We start from the raw sequence: 25,793 nt of genomic DNA on the forward strand, positions 1-25,793 counted from the left end.
AAAACCCCCAACACTGCACCATTACTGTACTATACAGTAGAATTCAACAGAGCGACTGCCCTGGGATAAAAGCTGTTTTTCAGCCTATTTACCCTTGTTTTTATTATTCTGTACCATCTGCCAGATGGTAATAGTTCAAAAAAAGGGTTCCCAAGATGAGATGGATCTTTGAGAATGTTTTGAACTTTCTTAAGGCAGAGGGAGCTATAAAGCTGTTCCAAAGAGGGGAGAGGGCAGAAGCCGATCCAACGGGGTTAAGGAAAACAAACCAAACAGAATGGCAGAAGTGATAGGAAGACAGGAAAAGGAATAAGTTTTGTAACACGAAAAATACAATACTGTAAAAGTTTTTCCATTTAAGTAGATAGTAAATAAAACGGTCCATTATCACAATTCAGTCATCTGGAAGACTGAAGTCCGAGCCAAGCAGACACTACAAAAATTTCCAATCTCCCCCGGAAATCAACACCCTCCTCAGCAATAACGCACCAACCATCAATAGAGTCAGTAAGACAGAGAGCAGCGCATTACCTCGCTCTATGCTTTCACCACACCCTTATTCTTTGCAAAGTTACACACCTAACAACAAACCTGTCTTTTTTTTTACCAACCATTAGGGAACAATACCAATTATCTTTTTAGTTTTATTTTTTAAATTAATTTAAATTAGTTTTAATTGCTTTAAAGGATATATCTATTTTAATATTTTACTTTGTGGTTTTAATTATTACTTATGAATTACCCAGTTACTTTTTTTTTGTTGATGGAACATGTATAGAAATACCGAGAGCAAATAAATTTAAAAAGGATATATTTGATCATTATCCACAAAGCAGAGTTATGGCGAAGAGTTAGTTTCACTCCGTCATGCCACAATTATCTACTGGTTATCCAAACCACAATCACACAATCATTACTGCTATTAAAAGTTTTTTAATTTTTAAAGAGAGATCAGATCACCAACCTTGAGTATTGTTTCTGGTTTATTCTTTAGAGCATAACAAAGAAATAAAAAGCAGAGGCGAGACTGAAGGCATCATAACACTGATGTGGTCTCCCTACTCATTGAAACTTATTGCATTTGAAATGCAGCCCAGAGATAGAAATGTCAGGGCCTATAATGTTAACATTTATTCCTGGAATTCCATTTCTTTTTTTCTTTCATCATTTCCACAGGATGCCATCCGGGATGTTCATATTAAAGGTTTTATGTACAAGTGGATTATGCAAGATTTGGGTGAGTATCTACTATACCAGTATTTCTAAGCCTTGGAAACTTTAAACTACCTGGATTTCAGCTCCCAGGTTTCCACAGCCATGCTGGCTGGGAAATTCTAGGAGTTGAAGTTTGCACAGCTGAAAATGGCCAAGGTTGAGTGTGATATAGGAAAAGCAAGGAAAGAGGCTGTTAGTGATGAGCCCACAGCTCTTCCCTTATGGCATACAGGTAGTTAAGTCGTTGATTTAGCGATAGCAGTTGGGACCAGAATTTTGGTTCGTAAGCAATGAGGTTGAAAAGCAAGCTGCCGTTTTACTGCATCACTTAGTGACTGTAATCCTAGCTTTCTCAGCTGACATTGTTAAGCGAGAACCATGAGTTGTTAAGCAAAGAGAATTCTAGGTAAGGCGTGCAGGGGTGCCTCGGGTTGGGGGAGGCCCTGGAAAACTACGTGCAGGCCATGTGTGAGTTGGGGAGGTGCTACAGTGCAGTACAAAGCTGCAGCCACTCCTGGAAACCTTAGCCATCCCAGCTCATCTCAGCAGTGTGGCGTAAAGCCACTGCACCCCAGGAAGCCTCAACTGCCCACCCAGCCCAGCAGCACTTATGACTGCAGGGGCGCTGCTACCTCCCTTCCCCCACCCCCTGGATCTATGCCCATTTTGTCACCCTGCTCAAGGGCCACTCATCAGTGGCCGCATTGGAGCTGGTGCTGAAGTAGAAGCCCAGAGCTTTCAGCAGTCTCAGCCAGCTGCCCTTGCCCCCAGATCTCTGCTTCAGGTCTAGCACTGCCCCTGTGCTGATGGGACAAGGGGGCAATGATGGGACTTTGCACAATGCTGCTGGCATGGCTGGCCACACTCTGGAGCTTGAGGCTGCCTTTCTCAGTGGCAACAGTGGCTGGACAGAAGCAGAGGCCTAGGAGTGATGGCATCTGGCTGAGACTGGTGAAGGCCCTGGGCCCTTACTTCAGCACCAGTTGTGGTGCTGCCTCCATCAAGTGCCACTGCAAAGTGGCCAAAAATGTATAGATGGAGGGAGATAGGCAGGTGGAGGGGGGGAATAGCAGCATCCTTGTGGTCAAAAGAACGTGTGGGCTGCCAAACACCCAATTTTTGATTACACGACACTGGGGATGCTTCAATGACTGTAACATTAAGCATGGGTCACAGCTCCATTTTTTTTTTTAATGCTGTCGTGATTTCAAACGGTCACTGAACAAATGGTCATAAGCCGAGGATTGTTCGTAATTCTTCAAGGCGTCTGTTCCTCTTCCTTCTTCCAGAGCAATATATCCTGCATGGGGATGAAACCTACGCTGTGCTGCACCGTTTGGCCAAAAGTGGCAAGAAACTCTTCCTCATCACCAACAGCCCCTTCAGCTTTGTGTGAGTTTAAGCATGCCTGGGCTCTAAAATACTTCTGGGTCATTTGGGATCATTTTTATTTTTCTTAGGTTACCAGAGACTTAACATTTTTTCCAAGCACTTAACTTTAGGTTTAGTTCAACTGGTGAATTGGAATTGCATTCCAACTTTTTTTTTATCTGGATGCAAGTTTCTTTTTCTAATTTAATTATTAGGTTTACATTCATTATATTCATTTACCTGGCTCTTTTTTTTTGTTTTTATGCCTTTTGCTGTATACTCCAGAGTATATAGCAAGTGTGTATACTAAATATATCATATGAAGAGTGTGATGGGCAGTACCCAAATTTGATAAATAAAAATCAGTTCTGCCTTTCATTCAAGAGCTCAAGATTGTTTACATGGCATTCCTTTTTATCCCCACAACAGCACTAGGAGGACATATATAAGTTTGATTAACTAATTAACCATTATCCTGAACATATCATACCTTCCCTTTAAAATATCCCATTTCTCTCTTCTTCTTTTTCTTAGCTACTCACAGCACCTCATTGAACAATGTGAGATGGGAGAATAAAATCTCCAAATAATTGCCACTCTCGGTTATGTGGGAAATCAGCGGGTTTAACCCACTAACGTTTTATTCATTCTTCTTCTGAAATTGAGGCCTTTCCCTGCTCCATCCTTGGCTGTGAGGGCCCACTGAACAATGGTTGATTATTTTTTTCAGGTGGAAGAGGTATTATCAGAATGGTGCAGGGACCAAGCAATAATAATAAATAACAATAAACGATAGCTACAGTGTCAAGTATTGACAGATTTCCTGAGGTTTCCTTCAACTCTTTCCACAAGTGAAAATACATAACCTCTACATCTGTTTTAATTTGATTATTTAAGTATCATTTTAATTTAATCTAGATGGGGAACATTTTGAGGTGCCACTGATAGCACAACACCCTCAGGCGTCTTGTTGCCATAGTGAGCTTAAATCAGCATTTCTGAACCTTGGGAACTTTAAGCTCTATAGACTTAAATTCCCAGAATCCTCTAACCAGCATGATTGTGGGAGAGATTCTTGTTCGAGTTTTGACAGTTGTTCTCGAGGGGGGCCCAAGAGACCGGCAGGTTCTTTTGGGGTTTACCACTATCCCTCTAATTCTCGCTTTTGGGATTCTTGTTTCACAGTTGTTCCCTACTCTGTTCTTTTGGTACCACTATCCCCTCCTAATTCTCTTCCTTTTTCTCCCTGTTTCCCCTAGTGACAAAGGAATGCGCTATATGGTGGGCAAGGATTGGCGAGACTTCTTTGATGTGGTCATAGTCCAGGCAGACAAGCCTCATTTCTTCAATGACTGTGTCAAGTGAGTGTTGCATGTTGGTTTCTATATGGGGATGAGGTAATGCACGTCCTGAGGGCATTTGATACCTTCCTAGTTTATGGAATTGGCACACTGCTGCACATACATTCTGATGCATTATACTCAAGCCAGCAATTTGTGGGCCATGTTTAGTCTCCTTGACCCCTTGTTTTGCAGTATTTAGAGCCCTTGAAGATTGCGCTGCAGAAACGCGGCTGTACATGGAAAAAAACATGCTAGGAAATTTAGTTCTCCCCTAACGCATTTTAAAAAGGCAGACAGAAGATTGACTTTTCAATCCTGCTAGTAATGTCACTGTGTCACTATCATGCTTGCTACAGTTTTCAGAACTTCCCCAGGTTTTTTTTTCAAGGCATGGTCTGTGCCTGCAATATTGCAAAAAGGTAGTCCTGCTTTCTCAGTCCTTGTCGCTGTTGCTCAATTTCTGTGGAGAGTAGATGGATCAGCGCATGTTGTGTACTGATAATATGTGGCTTTGGGGGAGTGCTCTGAGTAGATTATAGCTCAGGCCTGAAAACTACTCAGGCTAAAAATGAGGGAGTTGTTCCTTTAAGAACATGAAAGCAAAATATCCTGCCTGGGACTGTTGGCAGAGTTCTTTGGTTGCAGCATTTCATTTGCTGGTTGTTGGAGAGGATTTTTTTTTTTTCTTTTCTCCTGCAGAGTATATTTTAACTTCTATATTCTAGCACTTCCTTTGTCTTTTTTTCTTTTTTAGATTTTTTTTTTTGGTCTCCCTACCCTCAATCATCATCTGTTTCATTTTCTGTGCAACAATAAAAAGTAGAAATAGGAAATTTGAATTAACAATTGCTGACTGTATGAGAGAGGCTGCAATGAACTATACTTGAACTCTGTATATCCTGATTTCCTTTCCTGATGTAAATTTACATTACCGGCCATTGTGTAGGGGTTTGGCCATTATGTAGGTTTTTGTTTTTTTAATTCTCTATGCAAGACTTACTTAAAATGTCTTTTCAAACCTCTAGATATGTCAAAAGAGTATGTAATGGGTGTTTCTCAAACTTGGCAACTTTAAGGCCTGTGCATTTCAACTCCCAGAATTCCCTAGTCTGCATTAAAGAATATGTGCCTATGTGTGTGAGAAAAATAACTGTGGATTTTGGAGTCAGATGTTAGGACTCCTGTGCTGCCCTCCCCTTGTATAGTGGAAAGCAGAAGACCTTCCTGGCAGCCTCTCCAACTGTTACTCATTTTTCCTTCCAGGCCTTTCCGGCGACTGGATAGCAATGGAGATCTGCAGTGGGACAAAATAAATAAGCTGGAGAAAGGACAAGTGTATAAACAGGTAGGGAACATTGACATTAGATGGTCTGTGTTTTTGAGGAAGCAAGGTAATACATGCAATATGATTTTAATACCTTGATCCTTGAGCGTGGTTAACTCCCATCAGCATAAAAAAATTAAGATTGCTGCTGGTACTTGATGGTATCTCCTGCTAAATTACTAATTATCCACCTTCAGCCTTCTCAACCCTTTTGAACTTCTTGGTGAACTTTGGAGGGAAAGTAAGTCAGAGATTTAATGAGATGAAGGAGGAATTTCTTCTCTAGTAGCTGTACCAAAAGGGCATAACACCCAGTTAACCCAAGCAGAATCATTTTTCAAATCGCCTTTGAGATTTGCCCTGTGAGTATAGAGATGAGAGAAGAAGCACATGAGGACATGTTTCAGGAGTTGCAGTTCTGGGCATCTGTTGTGACCTACTTTTCAAGAAAGGTGCCACCTTCCTGGAGTCATGGACCTCCTCCTGCTACTGATGTGCTTCTTTCCAAACATCTAGTCTACCTACCATCTCTGTCTGGGACAGAGGGTGGAGTGACAGAAATAAGAACAGCTGCCAGCTCTTGCTTGGATCTGGTTATTTAAGTTTGAGGATGGAGACTTGGCCAAGGTTGGACAACTAAGTGAGAGAAAAGGCAAAAGGGGGATTGGGTGTTATATGATAATTTGCTCAGAGGTCTCTTGAGTCCCAGAGACAGTGTGGATCTAGTTTTTCTGTACCTGCAAGATGTGAAGAACCTTCCCTTTTTCCTCTGTGATATCAAATATTGTCTATGAATGTTGGTCTTTTATCCATGCAATTCTTCTCATCGTTCTAATGCAACATTTCTAACTACAATCTTAGGGCAACCTTTTTGACTTCCTCCGGCTCACAGGCTGGCGTGGATCCAAGGTGCTCTATTTTGGCGACCATCTCTACAGCGACCTGGCGGTGAGAGTTTTGGGCATGATCCCCTGGGACATGAAGAGAGGGTTGGGTGGAAGTTGGGTCTTTTAGATTTTCTTCCCAGCCCCGGGAAAAGAGTGGGATTAGTTCAGTGTGTAATGTCTCTTGTGATCCTATACATCTTATCCATTATGTCTCTCTGCCTCAGGACTTGATGCTGAGGCATGGCTGGCGGACAGGGGCCATAGTTCCTGAGTTAGAAACAGAGACGAAAATGGTCAACACAGAGCAGTACTCCCAAGCACTCACTTGGCTACAAGCCTTAACTGGATTGCTGGAGCGAATGCAGGTAGGGTATCACGATGCTGCTGGGTTGCTAGGAACGGAAGGGGGGAGGTCCCAAATTATTGATGGAACCAGCGTGGAAAAGATGTATCCCCTGAGGAACGTAGGCCAGGGAATACTTAAAACAGAATCGCAGTCAGTTACTCTCAAGCCAGTTAACTCAAAATAAATGGGGCCTGAGGGACGAATGAGCTTCAGGGGAAGGTGAAATTGGTTCTAAGCAGCTAATTTAGTGAGTTTTGAGAGAGGATTACAGGGTTCGCTAACTTTTTGGTTCTTGTTCCTGAAAAGATGTTTCAAGATTCCGAATCCCAGCAGGTGTTGCAGGATTGGATGAAGGAGCGCCAGGAACTCAGGTATTTTATTTCTTCTCCCTTCTTTATCAGGGGCTTCAATATGCTAGTTCAGACTTACCAATTAACTACTTTCCTGCTTACCCAATTCACAAATAGGAACTGCCTCCATCCTACAGAGCAGGGGTCCCCAACCACCGGTCCGCGGACCGGTACCGGTCCGTGGAACAAGTCCTACCGGGCTGCTGGCTTGCTGGCGCCGCCATCTTTTTGATGAAAAAGTGCTTCCGTGAGCTTTTCCGGGTAGAAAGCTCACCGGAAGCACTTTTTCATCAAAAGATGGCGGCACCCAGCTAATGCCGGTACCGGGCCGCGCCATAAAAAAGGTTGGGGATACCGGGCTGCGGCATAAGAAAGGTTGGGGATCACTGCTACAGAGCATAGAGGTTTTAAGTTTTTTCTTACAAAGTGAAATTGTATGCACATACTCTATTGCTCCTTTTAGCATTAAAATATGAGCACACTGGCCTCTAAATTTTGTAGAATTAATTGATGGTTAATAACTGATGGTTTTGCCTAATCTTTTTTTTTAAATTCTAGCTCCTCTTTAGTTTAACAATTGGTCTCTGCTTTTTGGTCTCTTTACCTCTCCTGGATTCAAGATTTCCTACTTCAGATTTGTTTCAGTTTGAGCCCCGCTGAATTAACTGATCTAGTTTTTAAAAAGTTACTTATCTTTAGTTCAGCTTAGTCAGGATTCAACTCCTGATTCTTTGTATCCTTTTGAAACAAAGATTAGAATTCATTTAGCCTTTTGTTCTTTCTTTCCCCAGCATCAAATCTACATTTAAATTTCCCTTGGATGTAGACTTTCCTCTACATGGTGTTACTTTGTAAAGTATAACAAAGTTTTATATTACAGCATTGGCCTTTATACATTGCCCAATTGTGCTTAAGCTGTAGCTCCCATCATCTACAACTAAGCATCTAGTCCAACAACAAGAATAAAACTTTATTTTGGATACAGACCAGTCAGCAGCAAGATGTAGTTTTTGCTCTTTTCTCTGGTATTCCTTATTTTCTAAAACACATTTGATTAGCAATGTGGGGAACAGAACTGTGAATTAGATAGGGCTCTTTTCAAGTTTCATGTAAAGTTTTAATAGGCTGGTTATACAGGTCCAAACATGTTCTTTATTGCATATTTTAATTCCCTCACGGAGTCCTGTTTTATGTTTACTTAACTGACTCATTAATTAGCCTCATTGACTCTTTCTTGATGGGCAGAAGCCTGTAAATAGAATCTCTCACTGCTCCCTTAGAAGCCAAATCACCAGTTGCACCAGTATCTTGAAAAACAGGGCAAATAAATTCCTATTAATCTGGAGCAGCTAATTTCCTCTTCTCCACTGCAACAACTACAGTGAGCTATATTGGCCACAATTACATTGTTTTCTTGGTTCCAGTGATTTTTCCCCCCTTCCTGCTCAATCATGTCTGATTCTAAAGAGAGTGGCTGAGCAAGTCTCTGCAGTTTTCTTGGCAAGATTTTTCAGAAGTGCTTTCCCATTGCCGCCTTCCTAGGGCTGAGAGAAAGTGATAAAAAAAAAACACGAGTTGATGGGGATTGGAGAATAGGGAGGGAAAAATAAATTTCATCTCAGTTCTTAAATATTCAGAAGCTTTTTCGTAAAGCATGCATTAAATAGTCAAAGAAAACCACCTTTGATGTAGAAGTGAAAAAGTGACAAGGTGGGCAACAGAACCTTTTTTTGAAAATAGTGTTCAGGTTGCTGTACAAAGATTCCACAGCAGAAAGAATGACCTTCATACAGTTTTGGGAATTATTTTCTGCCTGTTCTCTTTAATATAGCTTCTTAAATTGTATTGATAACATCATTTGTGAGTTGCCTTTGTGCTGTTTGGAAGCCTGGGGAGTTGCTATTTGTTTAAAAATGATGTTCTGTTCCTGCTGTTCTTTGATGCTTGGAGTAGTTGAAATGTCTTAGATAATTTAAATACACATTAAAGAAAATCCCAGACATGATTGTCAAGTTTTAACAACTCTGTGCTCCTGCCTTATGCTGACAGTAGTTATTTTGGTATGAGCAATAACTTCCTTTTGCACATGTGCACCTTGGCACGCACAAACACCGACAATTCCATGAAAGAATTGCCAGCACAACTTTTGCTGTTGTGAATCATAACCCATTTAATAAAGGTAGGAGTTTTTGTCTGTAGATTTGCCCGCTCCTTGGGTCTGTATGCTCTAGGCATGACATAAATTCTTTTAGACTATAGTAGGGCTATGATTGTTTTAGCCTCTGAGTTGCATGGAGAAAAAAACCTAGCTCAGATTATTTGATAATAAAGCAAAGGAACTCTGTCTTTAAAAACTACAATACAAGAAAATTCCTAGTCACAAAATATCCAAGTTTAATGATACAGTAATATGAAATAGAACTCTCTAATATACTGAAAATATAGCAATGCAAAATTGACAAAGATAAATGGAAATGATCTGTATAAGCAAAACATTGCTTTGCTTTTATTTTTATTTGGCTATGGACTGGAACAATATGTTTTATATGCTTTGTCACTCTATACCCCAATCCTATTCTGCAGCAACTTTGTGTTTCGAATATTTAGGCATAATGTCCAGACCTCAGTAATTTTTATAACCATAAAATAATGTTAGATCAATTCTAGAAATGAAAAGACAATTTGGAGCTAAGGGCAGACAATGTATAAATCTCAGTGCCCTCCAGTACTTTTTTTTAAAAGAAGCTATATATTGCAAGATAAAATGCAACCTGTCATCCTTATTTGGAAAAAAACCACTGGCCACACTACAAGATTGTTAGAAAGTAGAAATGATGCCAGCTGCAATTCCAATTTTGTATACTCGGATCAAAATAGGAACACATATTCATACACATTTATTTGCGCAGAATAAAATAGGAAAGTTGGTTGCTAGATAAATAGAAACTTGGTGGAACCTGACCTTCTGATACTGGATATTCTGTGCTTGGCCCCGAGAAATACCTAACCCACAGTTATGGCTTCAAGGTATAAAAGTAATGCAAAGTGAAATCTTGCATCTTAAATATTTATATTAAATTCTTAGAAAATTGTTTAATAGAATCTTTGTAGTATTTTATTCAGATACTCCACCTTGCCAACTGAGTCATCTCTGGAAAACAAAATCCAGCAATCCTGATTGTCTGATCGCTGTTTCTTTTCTTTCTCCCCCTGCATGCTCTTACAGGGCACTGACCAAGAACCTCTTCAACCCACAGTTTGGCAGTATCTTTCGCACGTGCCACAATCCCACATACTTCTCTCGCCGCCTGTGCCGTTTTTCAGATGTTTACATGGCCTCCCTCAGCTGTTTGCTCAATTATGACCTCAACTACACCTTTTACCCAAGACGTACTCCCTTGCAGCATGAGGCTCCCCTTTGGATGGATCAACTCTGCACTGGCTGCATGAAGACTCCCTTTCTGGAAGAGATGGCACATATCCGCTAGGGACCAATTGGGGAGAGGTTTGCAGGTGGTTGTGCCCCTAACTTTAAGGCAATGGTGGGATGGTTTAAAATCTTGTATGGTTCTTCATATTAGAATCAACCCTGTGATCTGTGGGTTACATGTCAGATTTAGAAAGCATGGGGCTTGCTAAGCCTTAATGATTGCTCTTTGGCATTCATTTTTGCTCATGGATTTAAGACATATCTTTGTGGCTCACACCGATATCTAGCAACTCTGGCCCATTGTTCTTTGCTGGAACCTCAGCAGCTTTCCAGCAAGCCCTACAAATGTTAGAAGAGGCCCATTAATGGAGCATTGTCTGCCCTTGTTGCCAGCTGTGCTACGGAGTTTGGAATCCCCATGTACACAGAGGGAAGGGGCTTTGGACTGGCCCAGGATCTGTTTGTTGGTTCTCCCTTAGGGGTGGGTGCTTCTCCTAGACAAATATGCTCAATGTATGCTAGGTGGAAGAACTTGGTTTTGTAGACAAAGACGGTACACAAAGTTCTTGTCCCTTGTAGAAACGCATATATTTTGTAGTGTTTGAAGTTTACATTCCCTCCCCAACTGTAAGGTCTTTTTTTGCTTGTAATGGAGAGGAAAACTGGGTGGGAAAATAGGGCAGTTGGGATGGGGGGGTCCTGTCCTGTCTCCTCGAAATAGAAGGGACAGGAGGTGCTACAGAGGAGATGGTATTTTTAGCAGATGACTGGAATTTTATAATGTTAATAAAAGAGCAGTGTGAAATCCATGGCTGATTTGTTTTGTGAAATCGAGGAATGAGAGCAGTAGCTAAACAAACTACAAGTATGGCTTGCCATCATGGTGTTCTTCTATTTTTGCAAATTTTATATTTTTATTGGTTTGTCAAAATGTAACACACAAAAATACAGAGAAAAATGAAAACAATGGGAAATTAGGAGAGGAAAAGGGGAAGAGGAAAAGGTGTAGGGTAAAAGGGAAAAGAAGAAGAAAAGCATTGACTTCCAAGTCCTTTTGACACAGTAGAATAAGGTAATAACATACAACCTTGATTCTTTACTTTTACATAATAACATATACTAGCAATTTCTATAACAACAAACCTATCTAAGCAGCAAAACCTAAAATCAAAGATTCATTTTTTTCCACCATAAGCACAAAGTCCAAAATCTGTTTCAAAGTAGAAAGAAAAATAATTATTTTATTCGGTCAAAGCAGTCAATTTCACCACCCATGGCTAACTCCATCAACTTTTGCAGTCATTCGTCCATTGTGGGAAGGAAAACATCCATTTTTGTTCATAAAAGTGTTCTTGTTGCTGTCAACATATATAGCATCAAAATTCCAGTTCTTTTTCAAGTTCTTTATCCATTAAACCTAAAAGAAAAATATCTGGTTTTATCTTTATATTCATTTAAGAATCTTCTCTATTAAGATGTGAATCCTATTCCAGTATTTCTTTGTTCTCTTACATGTCTACTGTTGCGATATCACCCAATGATCCAATGATACCATACCTGCCAGGTAACATATGTAAAGCTATGATTGGTCAACATAGTCAGCCAGGTAACAAAACAACCAACAACATGTGTAAAGCTATGATTGGTCAACATAGGTATTACCTTATATGGTCAGTATGCCTTATATGGTCAGTTACCTTATATGGTCAACTATGCAAATACATAGCCTTATATGGTCAAATGTACCCAAAAGGAATGTTTCCTCATACACCCTAAACCCCACCCTAAACTTGCACAATAAAAGAGAGGAGCAAAGTTTGCTCGGGGCTTCCTCTCCCCAAGGACATGCCTTTGTGTCTTTGTCATCATTGCATCTGCAGAGAAGCCCGTCCGGGCAGTCGGTCCGGGCGTGGGCTGCCAGCTGACTCCCCATCCCTGCAGTGGGACCAGCAACGCATCAAACTGGTGACCCCGACGTGATCGCTTCTACGATACGTCCCCTTCACAACGCGCTCCTTTTCTAGGGAGGCGTTGCCTGACTCCTGTACTACAACACCGGGCAACGGTAAAGCGCATTTGTAAGTATGGGCTCTCCAATTTCCAAAGTTCTGTCCAAGCATGTGGATGAACTTCATTTTTAGTCAGGAAGGCCAATGCTCTGCAAAGAACTAATGGCATGACAGTCTTTCCTCTTTCAAGGAAAGCTATAATATCTTTCCTCCTCTATCTTCAAAAACATTGCCCAGCCTACTCCGAGGATGGCACTCTTAAACGCTCCACATGGGAGAAAATTGGGAAATGGATCCATCAACCTCCTCGGGCAGCGCCACATATTCTCTGTACCTGGAGAGCGCTCATGGCTGCGATCGACATTTTTATCCTTCTGATTCAACTTTGAATCAACAGGATTCTCTCCCTCCTCCTCCTTTGCCTTCTAATTCCCCCCTGCTCTTTCAGCAGAAATTTCACCCACCTCTTCTTTGTCTTCAAATGCTCCCCCTCCCCCTCCCTACAGCCTTTCAGCCTCAAAATCTTCCCTTACAAAACCTGACTCCATCCCCTCTAATACCCCTCCCCCTTGCTTCGTAACACCTTTCAGGAAGCTTTAGCTAATGGGAAGATTAATGCTGAAGATCTTTCTTGCTTCCCTATGATCCTTCAAGTCCCAGCGGCAGGAGGCAATCCAGTTGCTCAGTATGCCCCCATGGAATGGAATCTTATGAAAGATCTTAAATCTGCCACCACCAACTACGGTCTAAAGTCACCCTATGTGCGTGCCATGCTGGAGAATATCTCTAACAACCATAATATTCTCTTTTCTGAATGGCAAACAATGGCTTCGATGCTCCTGACATCCTCCCAGCTTGCAGCTTGGCACAACGATTATCGCTTGGCCGTCTCCATGGCTGCTGCAGCAGGGCTTCCCCAGGGTGTCACCCTGGATCACCTTTTTGTGCCAAGGAGCTGTGATCACCCCACAAGATGAGATTCAAATGGCTACTGAGGGCTATCCTATCATGCGTAATGCTGCTCTTAATGCCTTCGTAGGGTTCCTGACCCATCTCAACCTCTTTGTCTTTTCATAAAATTCTTCAGGGTCCTTCTGAACCTTATACCTCTTTCATTGACCGTCTATCAGATGCACTTAACCGGCAGATAGAAAACCCCCAAGCGCAAGCTGAGCTTCTCTCAAAGCTTGCAGTGACTAATGCTAATGATGATTGCCAACAAATCCTGAAACCTCTTCAGTCCATTCCACATCAGACCCTTGCTGACTATATTAAAGCATGCCAGAACGTGGGAACTGAGGCGCATAAAGCCACTGCCCTTGCCTCAGCCATTACCTCCTCGTTTGCCATGACCACCCCCGTGCAGGGAATTGTTTCAACTGTGGCAAACCCGGTCATTTTAAGTCTCAGTGCCGTTCGCCAGGAGGTGGCAGTGCACCCAAGGGAAGGAGACCTCCTCCTCCTCTGTTAAGCCAAAAACAGTTTGCCCTCGCTGTTGTAAAGGTTTCCATTGGGCTAGCCAATGTCGCTCTAATCCACATCCTTCTCCAAATGCCCCTCGGAAAACTAATTTCGGGGCCAGCAGCTAGCCCCGCCCCCAAGGCTGCACCTACTTCGTCCCAAACAGCTTTCCTGTTCTGCTTTCAACTGCTATTATCTATGAGGATCCTGGATCTGTCTTTACCCTCCCCTCAAAGTTACACTTCCCGCCCACTCTCACCTCACACGCCCATCTTGCTCATCCCAAACTCCTCTTTGATCATGGAAGGGTGATCGCCGCCCCTTTCTTTATGACTCATCCGCTCTTAATTGCCTCTCTCTTACAGCAGTAGGTGATAGACCTTTCTCATTGCCTGCTAACACTATCGTAGCCACTCTTATTATTCTTCCCTCCTCCATCCCCACCTCCTCCTCCCCTCCCTCATGGCTATTGACTGCTCTATAGAAGCCTCAAAACCTCTGCTAACAGTGTCTCTTAATGGTCGCCTTTTACAGGACTGGTGGACACTGGAGCAGACGCTCGTTATTTCAACGACTGAATGGCCCCCAGAATGGCCCCTTGAACAATCACCTTCTGTCCAAGGTGTTGGTGGAGTTCAAAGCGCTCAGGTCAGCTCTAATTGGCTTACGGCCATTACCCCTAATGCTTCTGCTTCTGCTCTCATCAAACCTTATATCCTTCCCCTTGCTTACAATCTGTGGGGTCGGGATCTTTTAGAACAGCTTGGAGCTACCTTTCACATCCCTTGATTGTCATCATGTCTGTTTCTCCCCTCTTACCCTTAAATCATCCATTCCTGTATGGGTAGATCAGTGGCCACTCCCCAAGAGAAACTGCTTGCTCTGACTGCTCTTGTCTCTGAACAATTAAGTGCTGGTCATATTGAACCTTCTACCAGCCCCTACAATACTCCAGTTTTTGTTATAAAAAGAAATCTGGGAAATACCGCCTCCTTCAGGATTTAAGGGCCGTGAACTTTATCATTCAACCAATGGGTGCTTTGCAATGTGGACTTCCCAATCCAAACCTTATCCCACAGCATTTTGACCTTTTAGTTATTGACCTTAAGGATTGCTTCTTTTCCATCCCTCTTCAACCCCAAGATAGGCTTCTATTTGCTTTCACTGTCCCAGAACTGAATAACTCCAGACCCACCAAAAGGTATCAGTGGAAAGTCCTTCCTCAAGGGATGCTAAACTCTCCCACTATGTGTCAGCACTATGTTGACGTGGCTCTCCAACCATATCGCAACCTATATCCCTCCTTTCTTGTATATCATTACATGGATGACATCTTGGTCGCAGCTGAAGGCCCTAAAGGCACAGTTGCAAAAACCCTTCCCATTCTCACCAAACTCTTGACCACAGCAGGCCTCCACATAGCCCCTGAAAAAATACAATCTCACTATCCCTTTCAATATCTTGGTCACAAACTCCTGTCTTCTGCTGCCACTCCTGCCTTACCTTCTCTGACTCTCCCTCCCTCTCCAACCCTTGTACAACTTCAACAATATCTCGGCACGCTCAATTGGGCACGGCCTTATCTTTCTGTCACTACTGCAACCCTTTCCCCTCTATTCCATGCCCTCACGGGCTTGAAACATCCTTCAGATGTGGTCCATCTTACAAGCCAGCACTTGGAGGCACTAGCCCAAGTAAACAATACCTTAAAGCAAGTGTGGGTGGATCGCATCATCCCCAACTGTCTGCTATCTTTGGCTATCTTGCCCACACCAGCTCTTCTCACAGCTATTCTCTTCCAAACACCCCCAAAACAAAGAAGCTGTGCATCATTGAATGGCTTCACCTTCCCCATACTCCTAGGGCAACTATTACCTCTCGGGCCCTTCAGCTCGCTTTGCTCTGTACTAAGGGCGTCACCGGCTAAGGCCCTAATCGGCCATGATCTCCAGGCAATACATGTTCCTTTCAAACTGTCTCAATGGGACCCCCTTTTCCAGACATCTGATGTCTTACAGGACGCCCTGGAGAATTGGATTGGTCCCATCTCTTGTCATCTCCCCTCTGACCCCCGTTTGCAGCTAATAAAAATGGTACCTATTACCTTTTCCTCTCCAGTAGTTGCTTTTCCACTAATTCAAGCCATCACAGTTTTTACTGATGGCTCTAAAACTCATGGTGCTTGCGTCTGGTTCGATCAAACTACCTGGCACAAACAATTGACTAAGCCACAATCATCAGCACAGCAAGCTGAATTGGCTGCCTTCAACTTAGCCTTAGAGTCATTTCCCACTCAACCAATCAATATCATAACGGATAGTTTATATGTCTCTCAATTGGTTTTGCATATTTTTGAAGCATATCTGTCTCCTTCTCTACAACCATCATTAATGACACTGTTACTTCAACTGCAAACACTCATTCAATCCAGAGCGCACCCCCTATTCGTGGCCCACATACGCAGTCACCAGTAGCTTCCGGGTTTCCTTTCAGAAGGAAACCAGGTAGCTGATGCTGCTTGTAAATTACTTCCTATCACTGTTAAGTCACCCCAACCTTCCCCTCTAACTGCAGGGGAAAGTCATAGTTACTTTCATCAAAACAAAAAGGCTCTGGTAAAACAATTTGGCATTTCTTTGGCAGAAGCGACAGCAATTATACAACAATGTCCCACATGTAGTCTTCAAGCAAAGAACTACCCCCAAGGTATCAACCCTAGAGGGACTGATGCTTGTGACACCTGGCAAATGGATGTCACGCAATTTCAGCCTTTTGCACCCTGAAATACCTTCATGTGTCTGTTGACACCTATTCAGGGTTTATTATGGCCACCCTCAAAGGGGAGAGGCGTCAAAGCATGTTATTAATCATTGTATTCGGACCTTCGTAGTGCTGGGATCGCCAAAAATTCTAAAAACAGATAATGGACCAGCCTATATCAGCTCTCAATTCTCTGAATTTTGCCATCATTGGTCCATTATCCATAAGTTTGGGATTCCATTCAACAGCCAAGCGCAAGCTATCGTGGAAAGAGGTAATCAAACCTTAAAATTGGCATTACAACGATACATGGGGTCAAAAGGCCTTAGAGGCCCCCTAGCCTCCCGGCATTACAAAATGTTTTGAATGTTTGTCTGTATACACTTAACTTCCTCAATCTCACTGGCACCCCTCCCCTGTCTGCTGCATCTCGACATTTTACTAAACCACCTGTTCCCGCTTCGAGACCACTTGTTTATTATAGGCAATTGCCTGATCCTGCGTGGAAGGGACCTGCTGAGCTGATCACCTGGGGACGAGGCTACGCCGCTGTCCAACTCCCTGAACAGTACTCTGGATCCCTGCCAGGTGTGTTCGTCCCTACCACCGTGACCCCTCGCTCTCCACTTCCTCTCCAAAAGGCGCCTCCACTGACCAGGATGAAGATCCTCTTGCTTCTTTGCTGCTGCTTCCTTCCTGAAGTCATACTTTCATCATCTCATGACAACGCTCATCGCCCCTACAACATTACATGGACAATCAAGGACGCTTATGGACAAATACTCAGCTCCACAACTAACTACACTATGATTTTTTCCTATTTTCCTAAATTACATTTTGATTTTGCTGAAATGATTCTAGGTAAGATTGCCTACTCTCGTCTCACTGATGCCCCTACCCTAGCCATAGTGTTGTTAAATACCATTACCTGTATGTATGCCCAGGACATATTGCTGATGCAGAACATATTTACACCTGTGGAGGAATTTCTGATTACTATTGTAAATCCTGGTCCTGTGTTTCAACTGGTTACATCTCTTGGACACCTCCTTTGAACAATGATCTCATCACACTTACCAGAACCACCCAGGATATACGATGTACGGCAGACAAAAACAAATGGTCCAAATGTAATCCAGTGACTGTCTCCTTTACGGCCAAGGAAAACGAGTAACATTTGGGACACTGGGGCAAAGTGGGGAGGTCGATTTATGCCAGGTGGCCTGGATATCATTATGGGAATGTCTTCTATATACAACGCCATGTTCATGTCTCCCCATCCCTATCTATAGGACCCAATGCTAACCAAATCCAATCTGGATTTTTGAAACCCCTAACAAATGCCCAGAACCCACTGGTATCCTCATTGCTTCTGCTCACGCATTATTGAATCACTCTCAAGATTCCTCCATTTCTCAGCACTGTTGGCTTTGCTTGTCTTCAAACCCCCTTTTTATGAAGCCATCGGCTCTTCCCAACCTATTTCCAATTCTACTTCTGATAATAATTGCCGATGGAGGAATAGCTCTCTCACTATCACGGCCATCACTGGTCAAGGTTGCTGTCTTGGCCACATACCTACTAATTATTCACAATACTGCCTTAATGCCACCCACAGACACAAATGTGAACTTTATCTACCCAAAGAAAGAACCGGCCTTTCAATTGGAGGTTACAACCAGGTATTCACCACATCTGGTGGCAATATCACAAAACGCCTCCAAGGCCAATTTTTTATTCCTGGAAATAACTCTGTTTGGGCTTGCTCTACAGGTTTAACTGCATGTGTCCACGGAGATGTATTATTAGCAAAAAAATCATTCTGTATTCAGGTCCAGCTGTTGCCAAAAATTGATGTATATGATTCTGAAGATTTTGTTTCCATTTTAGAACCTCAACAATACCACCTACGAGCTAAACGAGAAGTTGTCACAGCTCTTACCTTATCTGTGCTGCTAGGTTTAGGTGCTACAGGTGCAGCAACAGGCATATCAGCTTTGGTTGTAAATGATAAAAGCATAACACAGTTAAGTGCCACCATAGATGAAGATCTTAGAAGGGTCGAAAAATCCATTCTTGCCTTGCAAACTTCTCTTACCTCTTTATCTGAGGTGGTCTTGCAAAACCGCAGAGGCCTAGACCTCTTGTTTTTAAAACAAGGGGGACTATGTGCTGCTCTTAAAGAAGAGTGTTGTTTCTATGCTGATAGCTCAGGAGTTGTCCTAGACTCCATGAAAGAACTAGACACCAGATTAAAGGAAAGAGAAAGGGAACGAGCTTCACAACATACCTGGTATCAAGGACTATTTAACCTTTCCCCATGGTTAACAACATTGTTATCTGCTATAGCTGGTCCACTTATCCTTCTCTTATTGGTATGTACCATTGGACCATGTGTGATAGGTAAATTCTTAGAAATCCTTAAAAGAAAATTTGGCCAAATTGATTCGGATTTAAACTCAAAACAAAAACAAATTAATGCGCTAATAGAGAAAAAGGCCCTCTTACAATTCTCCTCGGATTCCGATAACTCTGATAACGAGTTCACCAAAGATGCTGCTAAAGGGGAACCACGAATTCTCATGAACCTATGACAGGATGAGTCGGAGGACCTAGACTGGACATAATAGTGAGGATGGTGAGTATATAGCCCTTAAAATAAAATAAAAACAGAGGAGATGTTGCGATATCACCCAATGATCCAATGATACCATACCTGCCAGGTAACATATGTAAAGCTATGATTGGTCAACATAGTCAGCCAGGTAACAAAACAACCAACAACATGTGTAAAGCTATGATTGGTCAACATAGGTATTACCTTATATGGTCAGTATGCCTTATATGGTCAGTTACCTTATATGGTCAACTATGCAAATACATAGCCTTATATGGTCAAATGTACCCAAAAGGAATGTTTCCTCATACACCCTAAACCCCACCCTAAACTTGCACAATAAAAGAGAGGAGCAAAGTTTGCTCAGGGCTTCCTCTCCCCAAGGACATGCCTTTGTGTCTTTGTCATCATTGCATCTGCGAGAGAAGCCCGTCCGGGCAGTCGGTCCGGGCGTGGGCTGCCAGCTGACTCCCCATCCCTGCAGTGGGACCAGCAACGCATCAGTCTACCATATAAAAAGTTCCTTCTTTACATTTACATTTCCAATGTTCATTTGAAGTATCTTTATACATTCTTGACAATTTGTCCAGTGTTAAATACCAAACGTCATCTTATAAAAATGATACAGTGTTTTACATACATAAATTTTCAGTGTCTACAGCCCTATAATGGAGATCTATGGGATTGTAATGCCACCTACTGGTTATATGTATAATTTACAAGCAATATCCACACACGAGGGGGGGGCGAGAAAATGGGGAGGTGTTTTTTTAAAAAAATATATATTAAAATCTCATTCGGAATTACAATATCTTCACTTTGTATTCCATTTATAATTTATGATTATCTATCTCTAGAACCTAGTAATTTGTTTCATGGCAAGATTGCTGGTAGGCAGTGCAAGATGATTCGGAAATCATTGCATGCTACATCATTCACCAGAGCCCGACACTCTGTACAAACCTGTGACCACTAGATAGTAAAGCAGGGTAAATCAACTAGTAGTTTTTCAACTAGGTGGATTTGACCCTGCGTCCAATTAGCAAAGATAGAAGGGTGCTTGTTAATTGCTATGGAATCACATGACTGCTGTCTTAAACGGGTGTCTTTATGGTTTAAAGTCTCAAAACGATTTTGAATAAGAGCATCTTGCACCCATGCTTCTAGCAAAAACATATATAATTCCTTCGCTGAGTCCTGATCCAACTCAAAGCAGAGCTACAAATCTTCTCCCGTCCTGCTACACTTTATACCACAAATTAGAGAAAGTCGATAGCTTATTTGTTGGTTCCACCCCCACCCCCCCAAATTGCTTCCTGTGGATCTTTATTCTTTTGCAAATAAAATAAGGAAGATTGCACTGCTTGGATTTAAAAACTAAAGCAAAATTGAACCTACCCTCTTAAACTCAACACTGCAAGTTTTACTGCCTGCTGTGAAGTATAGAATCAAAGAAGTGATCAAAGACAGAGCACACAATATGAAGCTGTGCATTGTGCTGAGCACAGTAGCTCTAGAAAAGCTTTAAGGATGAACCAAACATAGTAGAAAGAAAGAAGTTTTATTAAGGCATCTGACCATATCAAATCAAATTAGAAGATGCTAGTTCCCCTCTTGGGAAAAAAGACCCTTCTATACTTGGTGGACACCACCCCCTGATTCCCAGTGGTCAATTTGTATTCAACCATAGCTAGCTACTTGCCATGAATCTTAGATGTGAGCTTGCCCTCACAACAAGAGGCCTGAGGCAGGTTTCTGGACTGATCATCTTTAGCAAATCCTGGCTCTGTTTCTGCTCGGTTGCCTAGAGTGGGATCTTGTTTCACTCTTGCTGGCTTTCTACTCCCCCAGCACATGCTGGGGGTGGCAGACCAGAAAGATGCAGCAGGAGAGACAATTGGAGACCATGTAATTGTTTCACCTGGTTGGGATGGCAGCAACTGGGCCACCCAATCTCTTCGTGGGAGAGATGGTAGCTAGGGAGCTTCCAAACCTCCATTTGCCTGGATCCCGGATGGAACAGACAGGTGGTGTGACATGGCAGAAGGACACAGCCGGCAACTGGACACGTCTGGAAGGGTCTGGTGAGAACAACCAGCTGTGGATTGGTGAGGTGGATGCTGTTGCAAGGAAGTAGCTAAGAGGATGGAATGATATAAGTACAGTTTAGTGGCTAAAAAGTTTGTAATTGTTTTTTTAAGAGTATCAAAGTAAGTCTTGAAGGATGTTTAAGAAAACATTTTAAGTGGGATTGCATTTATTAATTTCCTTACCGCTTCACCTCTACCTAAATAAAAAATTTTAACATTACAAAAACCCATTTAGCAGAAGTGAAACTGAAATTAATACTTCTGCTTTTAAATAATATTCATGCCTCCTGGGCATTTAAACCACTATATTTTTTTTCCACTCTTCAGTAGCAGGGAAGCTAATTTCACTCTGAGTTTAGATAAATATACTAGTGTACTTCTTGAAATAGAAATAAAAAAGATAAGCATTAAATATAAGTTTTCTAATAAAGAAATATAGCAATTCGATTTATTAAAATGGAAAATATCATGTGAGAGCACCATGCTTCAAGGGACACTGACATTAGGGTTTGAGAAATACACATGCTTTAAATCCAATTTTTTTTTTAGTTAACCAGAAGATGTACAGGTATTTAAGGAACTAAAACCAAACTGGTGACTCAAGTATGGTCCTAATTTTAAAAAGAAGCATGCTGGTGCATAGGAGGAAAAAGTGAGAATGAAGCCATCCAAATGGAAAAAAGGTTGACCTGTCCCCTCCCAGCAAGAGCCGTGCCCCCCGCCCCCATTTCCTCCCCCTCATTAGGACTTCTGACCAGCTCTGGCTTTGGGCCAAATCTCAGGTCCTGGCTTTGTATCCCCCATCCCACAGCATGAAATCCATTATTTATGGCAAGTGCTTGTTAGGGTGCGTGTATGGGGAGTGGAGTCTAGAAGTAGTCTCTTACTTCTACAGCCCAGTGAACTCAATTCCGCTTCTCCCTTCCTTCTAGCTGCTCGCTCAGAAACCACATCCAGAGGTGCTGAGGCCCAGCCCGTCACTACTTTGCGGATCACAAACCCCAATAAAACCACTGGAAACCAGCAGCACCTACACCGGGAGTTGCTGTTCACCCATCGCAAGTATGGCTTTCAGCTCCAGGCTGCTATTGCTACATAAGCTTTCCAGAACAATTTCTCTCTGGAAGCTCTGGCTTCTGGGGACTTTTGTTGATGTATCCCCTAAGACTTTTGCCGATTGTCTGGGTACTTTCCCCTTGAAACAAATTACAGTTTATTATTGGGAGAAAGCTTGATACCTTTGCTGGAAGAAATATATTTTAATTATTCTAAAAAGGTGGCATTTTATTGCTCAGAAAATTCCATTTGTTTCTTGCTCCTCTAATTCTGTTTACTTTTAATTCGTGTGATATTGTGCAGGTGACACACAGGCACTGCCCCTTACCATCACCAACGCTTCACTTTCCCTGCCACTCTTGTCTGTTATTTCAACTCTGCGAAATATAGCTGTTATTCTGCAAGCCACAAGTAGAGGTTCAAAGCTTTTTTTAGTTTAACACTCGGCCAAACTGCTGTATACCTCTTACCGTGTGTTGATGGGAAGCCACGTTAGTTGGTCGAAGCAAAAAACATCAAAGAAGCTTGCATGTTGAAGACCCAAAAATATGTTCAGTTTTATAACCATATATTTTCATCCACATTATCCATTCTGCCAGCTTTTGCCAGAGCAAAGTTTCTACTCTACATCTTGTACATAAATATTTCAACTGTTTAGGAATCAATGGTCTGCATTTTGAGGAAGAGATGCATGTAATTCTTTTTACCTCCTTAGCAGTGGAGAAGATGTACCAAATATGTACCTCATGGGGAAGTACTTTTCAAAAAACCTGGCATGCTTTTGTGTAAGCTGATCAGACCACTCTGAGCCACCATACAGTTATTATTTGAAGATGAAATGCTCTCTCCTAAGATATCACCAAAATACCAGGGCATACACAAAGCCTACTATAATAATAATAATAATAATAATAATAATAATAATAATAATAATAATAATAATAATAATAATAATAATAATAATAATAATAATAATAATAATAATAATGTACTTTCTGCAAGAGAGAACCTTAAAAATCATAGTATAAGGTAGCAGAGCAAATATTTTGTTGGAGGTTTAACAGACAAAAACCATTTTCCTTAGTTAACTGTAAGATAAATAGGGTTGGCTGGCTCAAAGACATCCAACCAACGCCTGTGCATAACTGAGGAACTCAATAACCTGGTTTCTAATCCAACACCTTAACCATTACATCAAAAGGTTCTGCAATACAATTGCCATAATCACTGAAGTACCACTGATGCCTAAATGTATTCAAATTGATCCCTTGTTTCAGATGAATATATTTTAACTTGTGTTTTCAGCTTTTTCTCCTACATTGCTAGAAATAATGAAATTGTGTGAGAAAAGCAGCAATGAGCAGGGGTCATTCCTTATCCACATTTATCTATTTTGTGTGTGTGTGTGTGTGTGTGGTGGGTATGCATGCACACTTGTGTTAATATAGCATTAATAATATATGTGTCTAGTAGGTCCTTCAATTGTATAGTATCTGCCTGCTTCTAATCTATGAATGTAGTTTCACCCCCTCCAAAACTTCACTTATCTGGGATGGCTACAGAGGCCAAATAATGCCCTTTCTACCAACAAGATCCTCCCAGTGCCAACCCTATAACCACCACCCTGAGAGTAAGACACCCCCCCCCCCAATTACAGTCTGGACTTACTCCTGACTGGACATGCATAGGATTTCATGAATTGTAACTTGACTCATATTCCCAGCCCATGAAACACAGCGGGAGTCACCTTTCTTTCCTTCGCTGGCCCCTAGCCAGACTGGGCTTTGATCAACAGCAGGTTTTTCAAGCCTCATTTGCTGTCCTATTTCTTGAGGTCTAAATAGAAAGGACAGTTTTACATGGATGTCTATTCTGCTACTTCTCTATAGAAGGAGGAAGACAACCGAATTCTCATATACCCTGTTATTTTGCTTCAAACTTGCTCAGTTACTGAACCCAGCAGTAGATAAACAAGAGCTAAAATGTAAAGAAATGGTGGTAGGACATTTTTTTTCTTCCCACCCCTCATATACTCCATTTTGTGTAAATAACAGACCTCTCTATCCTCCTGCTCTCTTTTTCTCTTCCTTTGATGACCATCAGAGGATTTGTTTAGCAGAGGCAGCAGGAACCATTTGCAATCATAGACTTTCATCAACTCTGCCTGCTTGTTAATGCTATATAATGGGGGGAGAGGGAAAGATGGGGAGCTGTCTTTTTTTTTGAGATTTTTGAGGTAATAGTTGTCTCAAAAGTGCTTTTCCAAAGACAACTGGATTTTCTTTGGGTTTTTTTATCTGAAAAAAAAAATCACTTCTCATCCGAGAATTTTCTTCAATTTGTGAAGAAAAAGTCCAGTTGCCTTTAGAAAAGCATCTTTGGGGTGTCCTTTTATTTGCAAGTTAATTCATCTACTTGGTGGTGGTATCATCTAGATTAGAGCATCTGGCAGACACTCTTACAAACCCAAAAAGAGTCTGGCAATGGAGGTAGACCGGTGGTGGCAGGTAATGGATGGAGCAGTAAGCGATCACTTATGAACATTCTGAAGCTAGCATCAAACTTGGAGACTCCATTGTAGGCTAGATTAGGGTAGTTGAAAAACCATTCTGGATGAAGGCAACAGAATGCCACTTGCTTCTTGTTTTTAAGAAATTTGACACATCTAAGGAACCATCAGGACAATTCAAGGGAGTTGACATCATGTTGGTAAATGAGGGGTTTAGATACCTGAAGATTCTGATCGGTTTACAATCTTAGTGACAAGGTGATCTCTGAGTGCATATGATTGAAGGGAAAAAAATCCCATGTAAGATGACCTGTTCTTGATTTCCTTCCGACCTCAGCTCTGTTTATTCAGAAATAAATCTTGATCTTTGAATGGTAGCTGTACTCAAACATTAAATGTACATGTAGCAGTCCTATTTTGTAAGAACGCCAAAACATACAGCAAATTTCCTCACAATCTGTAGTCTGTTTAAAGCACTTTGGACTCAGGAAGCTAGACAATAATTATTGTTTCTCGTCTTAAAGAAGAATGGAATATACATAGTGGGAAGGGAAATTGATGTTATTCCAACAGTTTCAGTACCAGATCCATTTTCTGTTAAGTTATAAAATGAACATTATCTACATATCCGCTTGGTGTTTTTTTAACCATGGAACCATGAGTGGATATAAAACCACTTCCAAATATCTTCAATGTTTGTTGATACATCTAGGAATATTTCTTATCTTAGCATGCTCAGCTTCAGCTTAGATGGACAATGGTTTTCAGTCCGTCCCCCACCCCCACCAGAGAAGTTTTTGAATCATTGTTTTGTGAGAGATAATTATGTGTTTTTTAAATATAACCTTATTGCTCAATCATTCATTACATATGATGATTTTGAGAATTATGAATGGATTGTTCACTGACTTAGACAATATATGGGGTGATTATGCTGAAATATGGGAATCCTTTATTGAAGCTTCATATAGTACACACACACACATGTACACACACAATTTTCTTCTCTTTGTTCTCGTTGCTAT

At 41.7% G+C, this 25,793-nt stretch overlaps 1 protein-coding gene across 3 annotated transcripts in view; it reads left to right on the top strand.

Moving 5' to 3' along the window:
- LOC113417686 (5'-nucleotidase domain-containing protein 2-like) overlaps positions 1-25,793 on the top strand; it is a 52,004-nt gene that overhangs the window by 25,101 nt on the left and 1,110 nt on the right. Inside the window, exons 7-14 of one of the 3 annotated variants that reach the window (XM_026676181.2) lie at positions 1,177-1,237; positions 2,505-2,607; positions 3,846-3,947; positions 5,193-5,274; positions 6,115-6,201; positions 6,365-6,505; positions 6,793-6,857; positions 10,063-11,071. In XM_026676181.2, the coding sequence (XP_026531966.2) occupies positions 1,177-1,237; positions 2,505-2,607; positions 3,846-3,947; positions 5,193-5,274; positions 6,115-6,201; positions 6,365-6,505; positions 6,793-6,857; positions 10,063-10,324 (903 nt within the window). In that variant the 3' untranslated portion in view covers positions 10,325-11,071. Of the gene's footprint in view, positions 1-1,176; positions 1,238-2,504; positions 2,608-3,845; positions 3,948-5,192; positions 5,275-6,114; positions 6,202-6,364; positions 6,506-6,792; positions 6,981-7,238; positions 7,373-10,062; positions 11,072-25,793 lie in introns of those variants that run through there. The other 2 variants (XM_087956888.1, XM_087956889.1) reach the window with 2 other exon arrangements.

Source organism: Notechis scutatus, chromosome 2 (genome assembly GCF_049901735.1).
Source record: "Notechis scutatus isolate UNSWTSFEM ecotype Mainland chromosome 2, rNotScu1.2, whole genome shotgun sequence".
Classification (NCBI taxonomy): Eukaryota; Metazoa; Chordata; class Lepidosauria; order Squamata; family Elapidae; genus Notechis; species Notechis scutatus.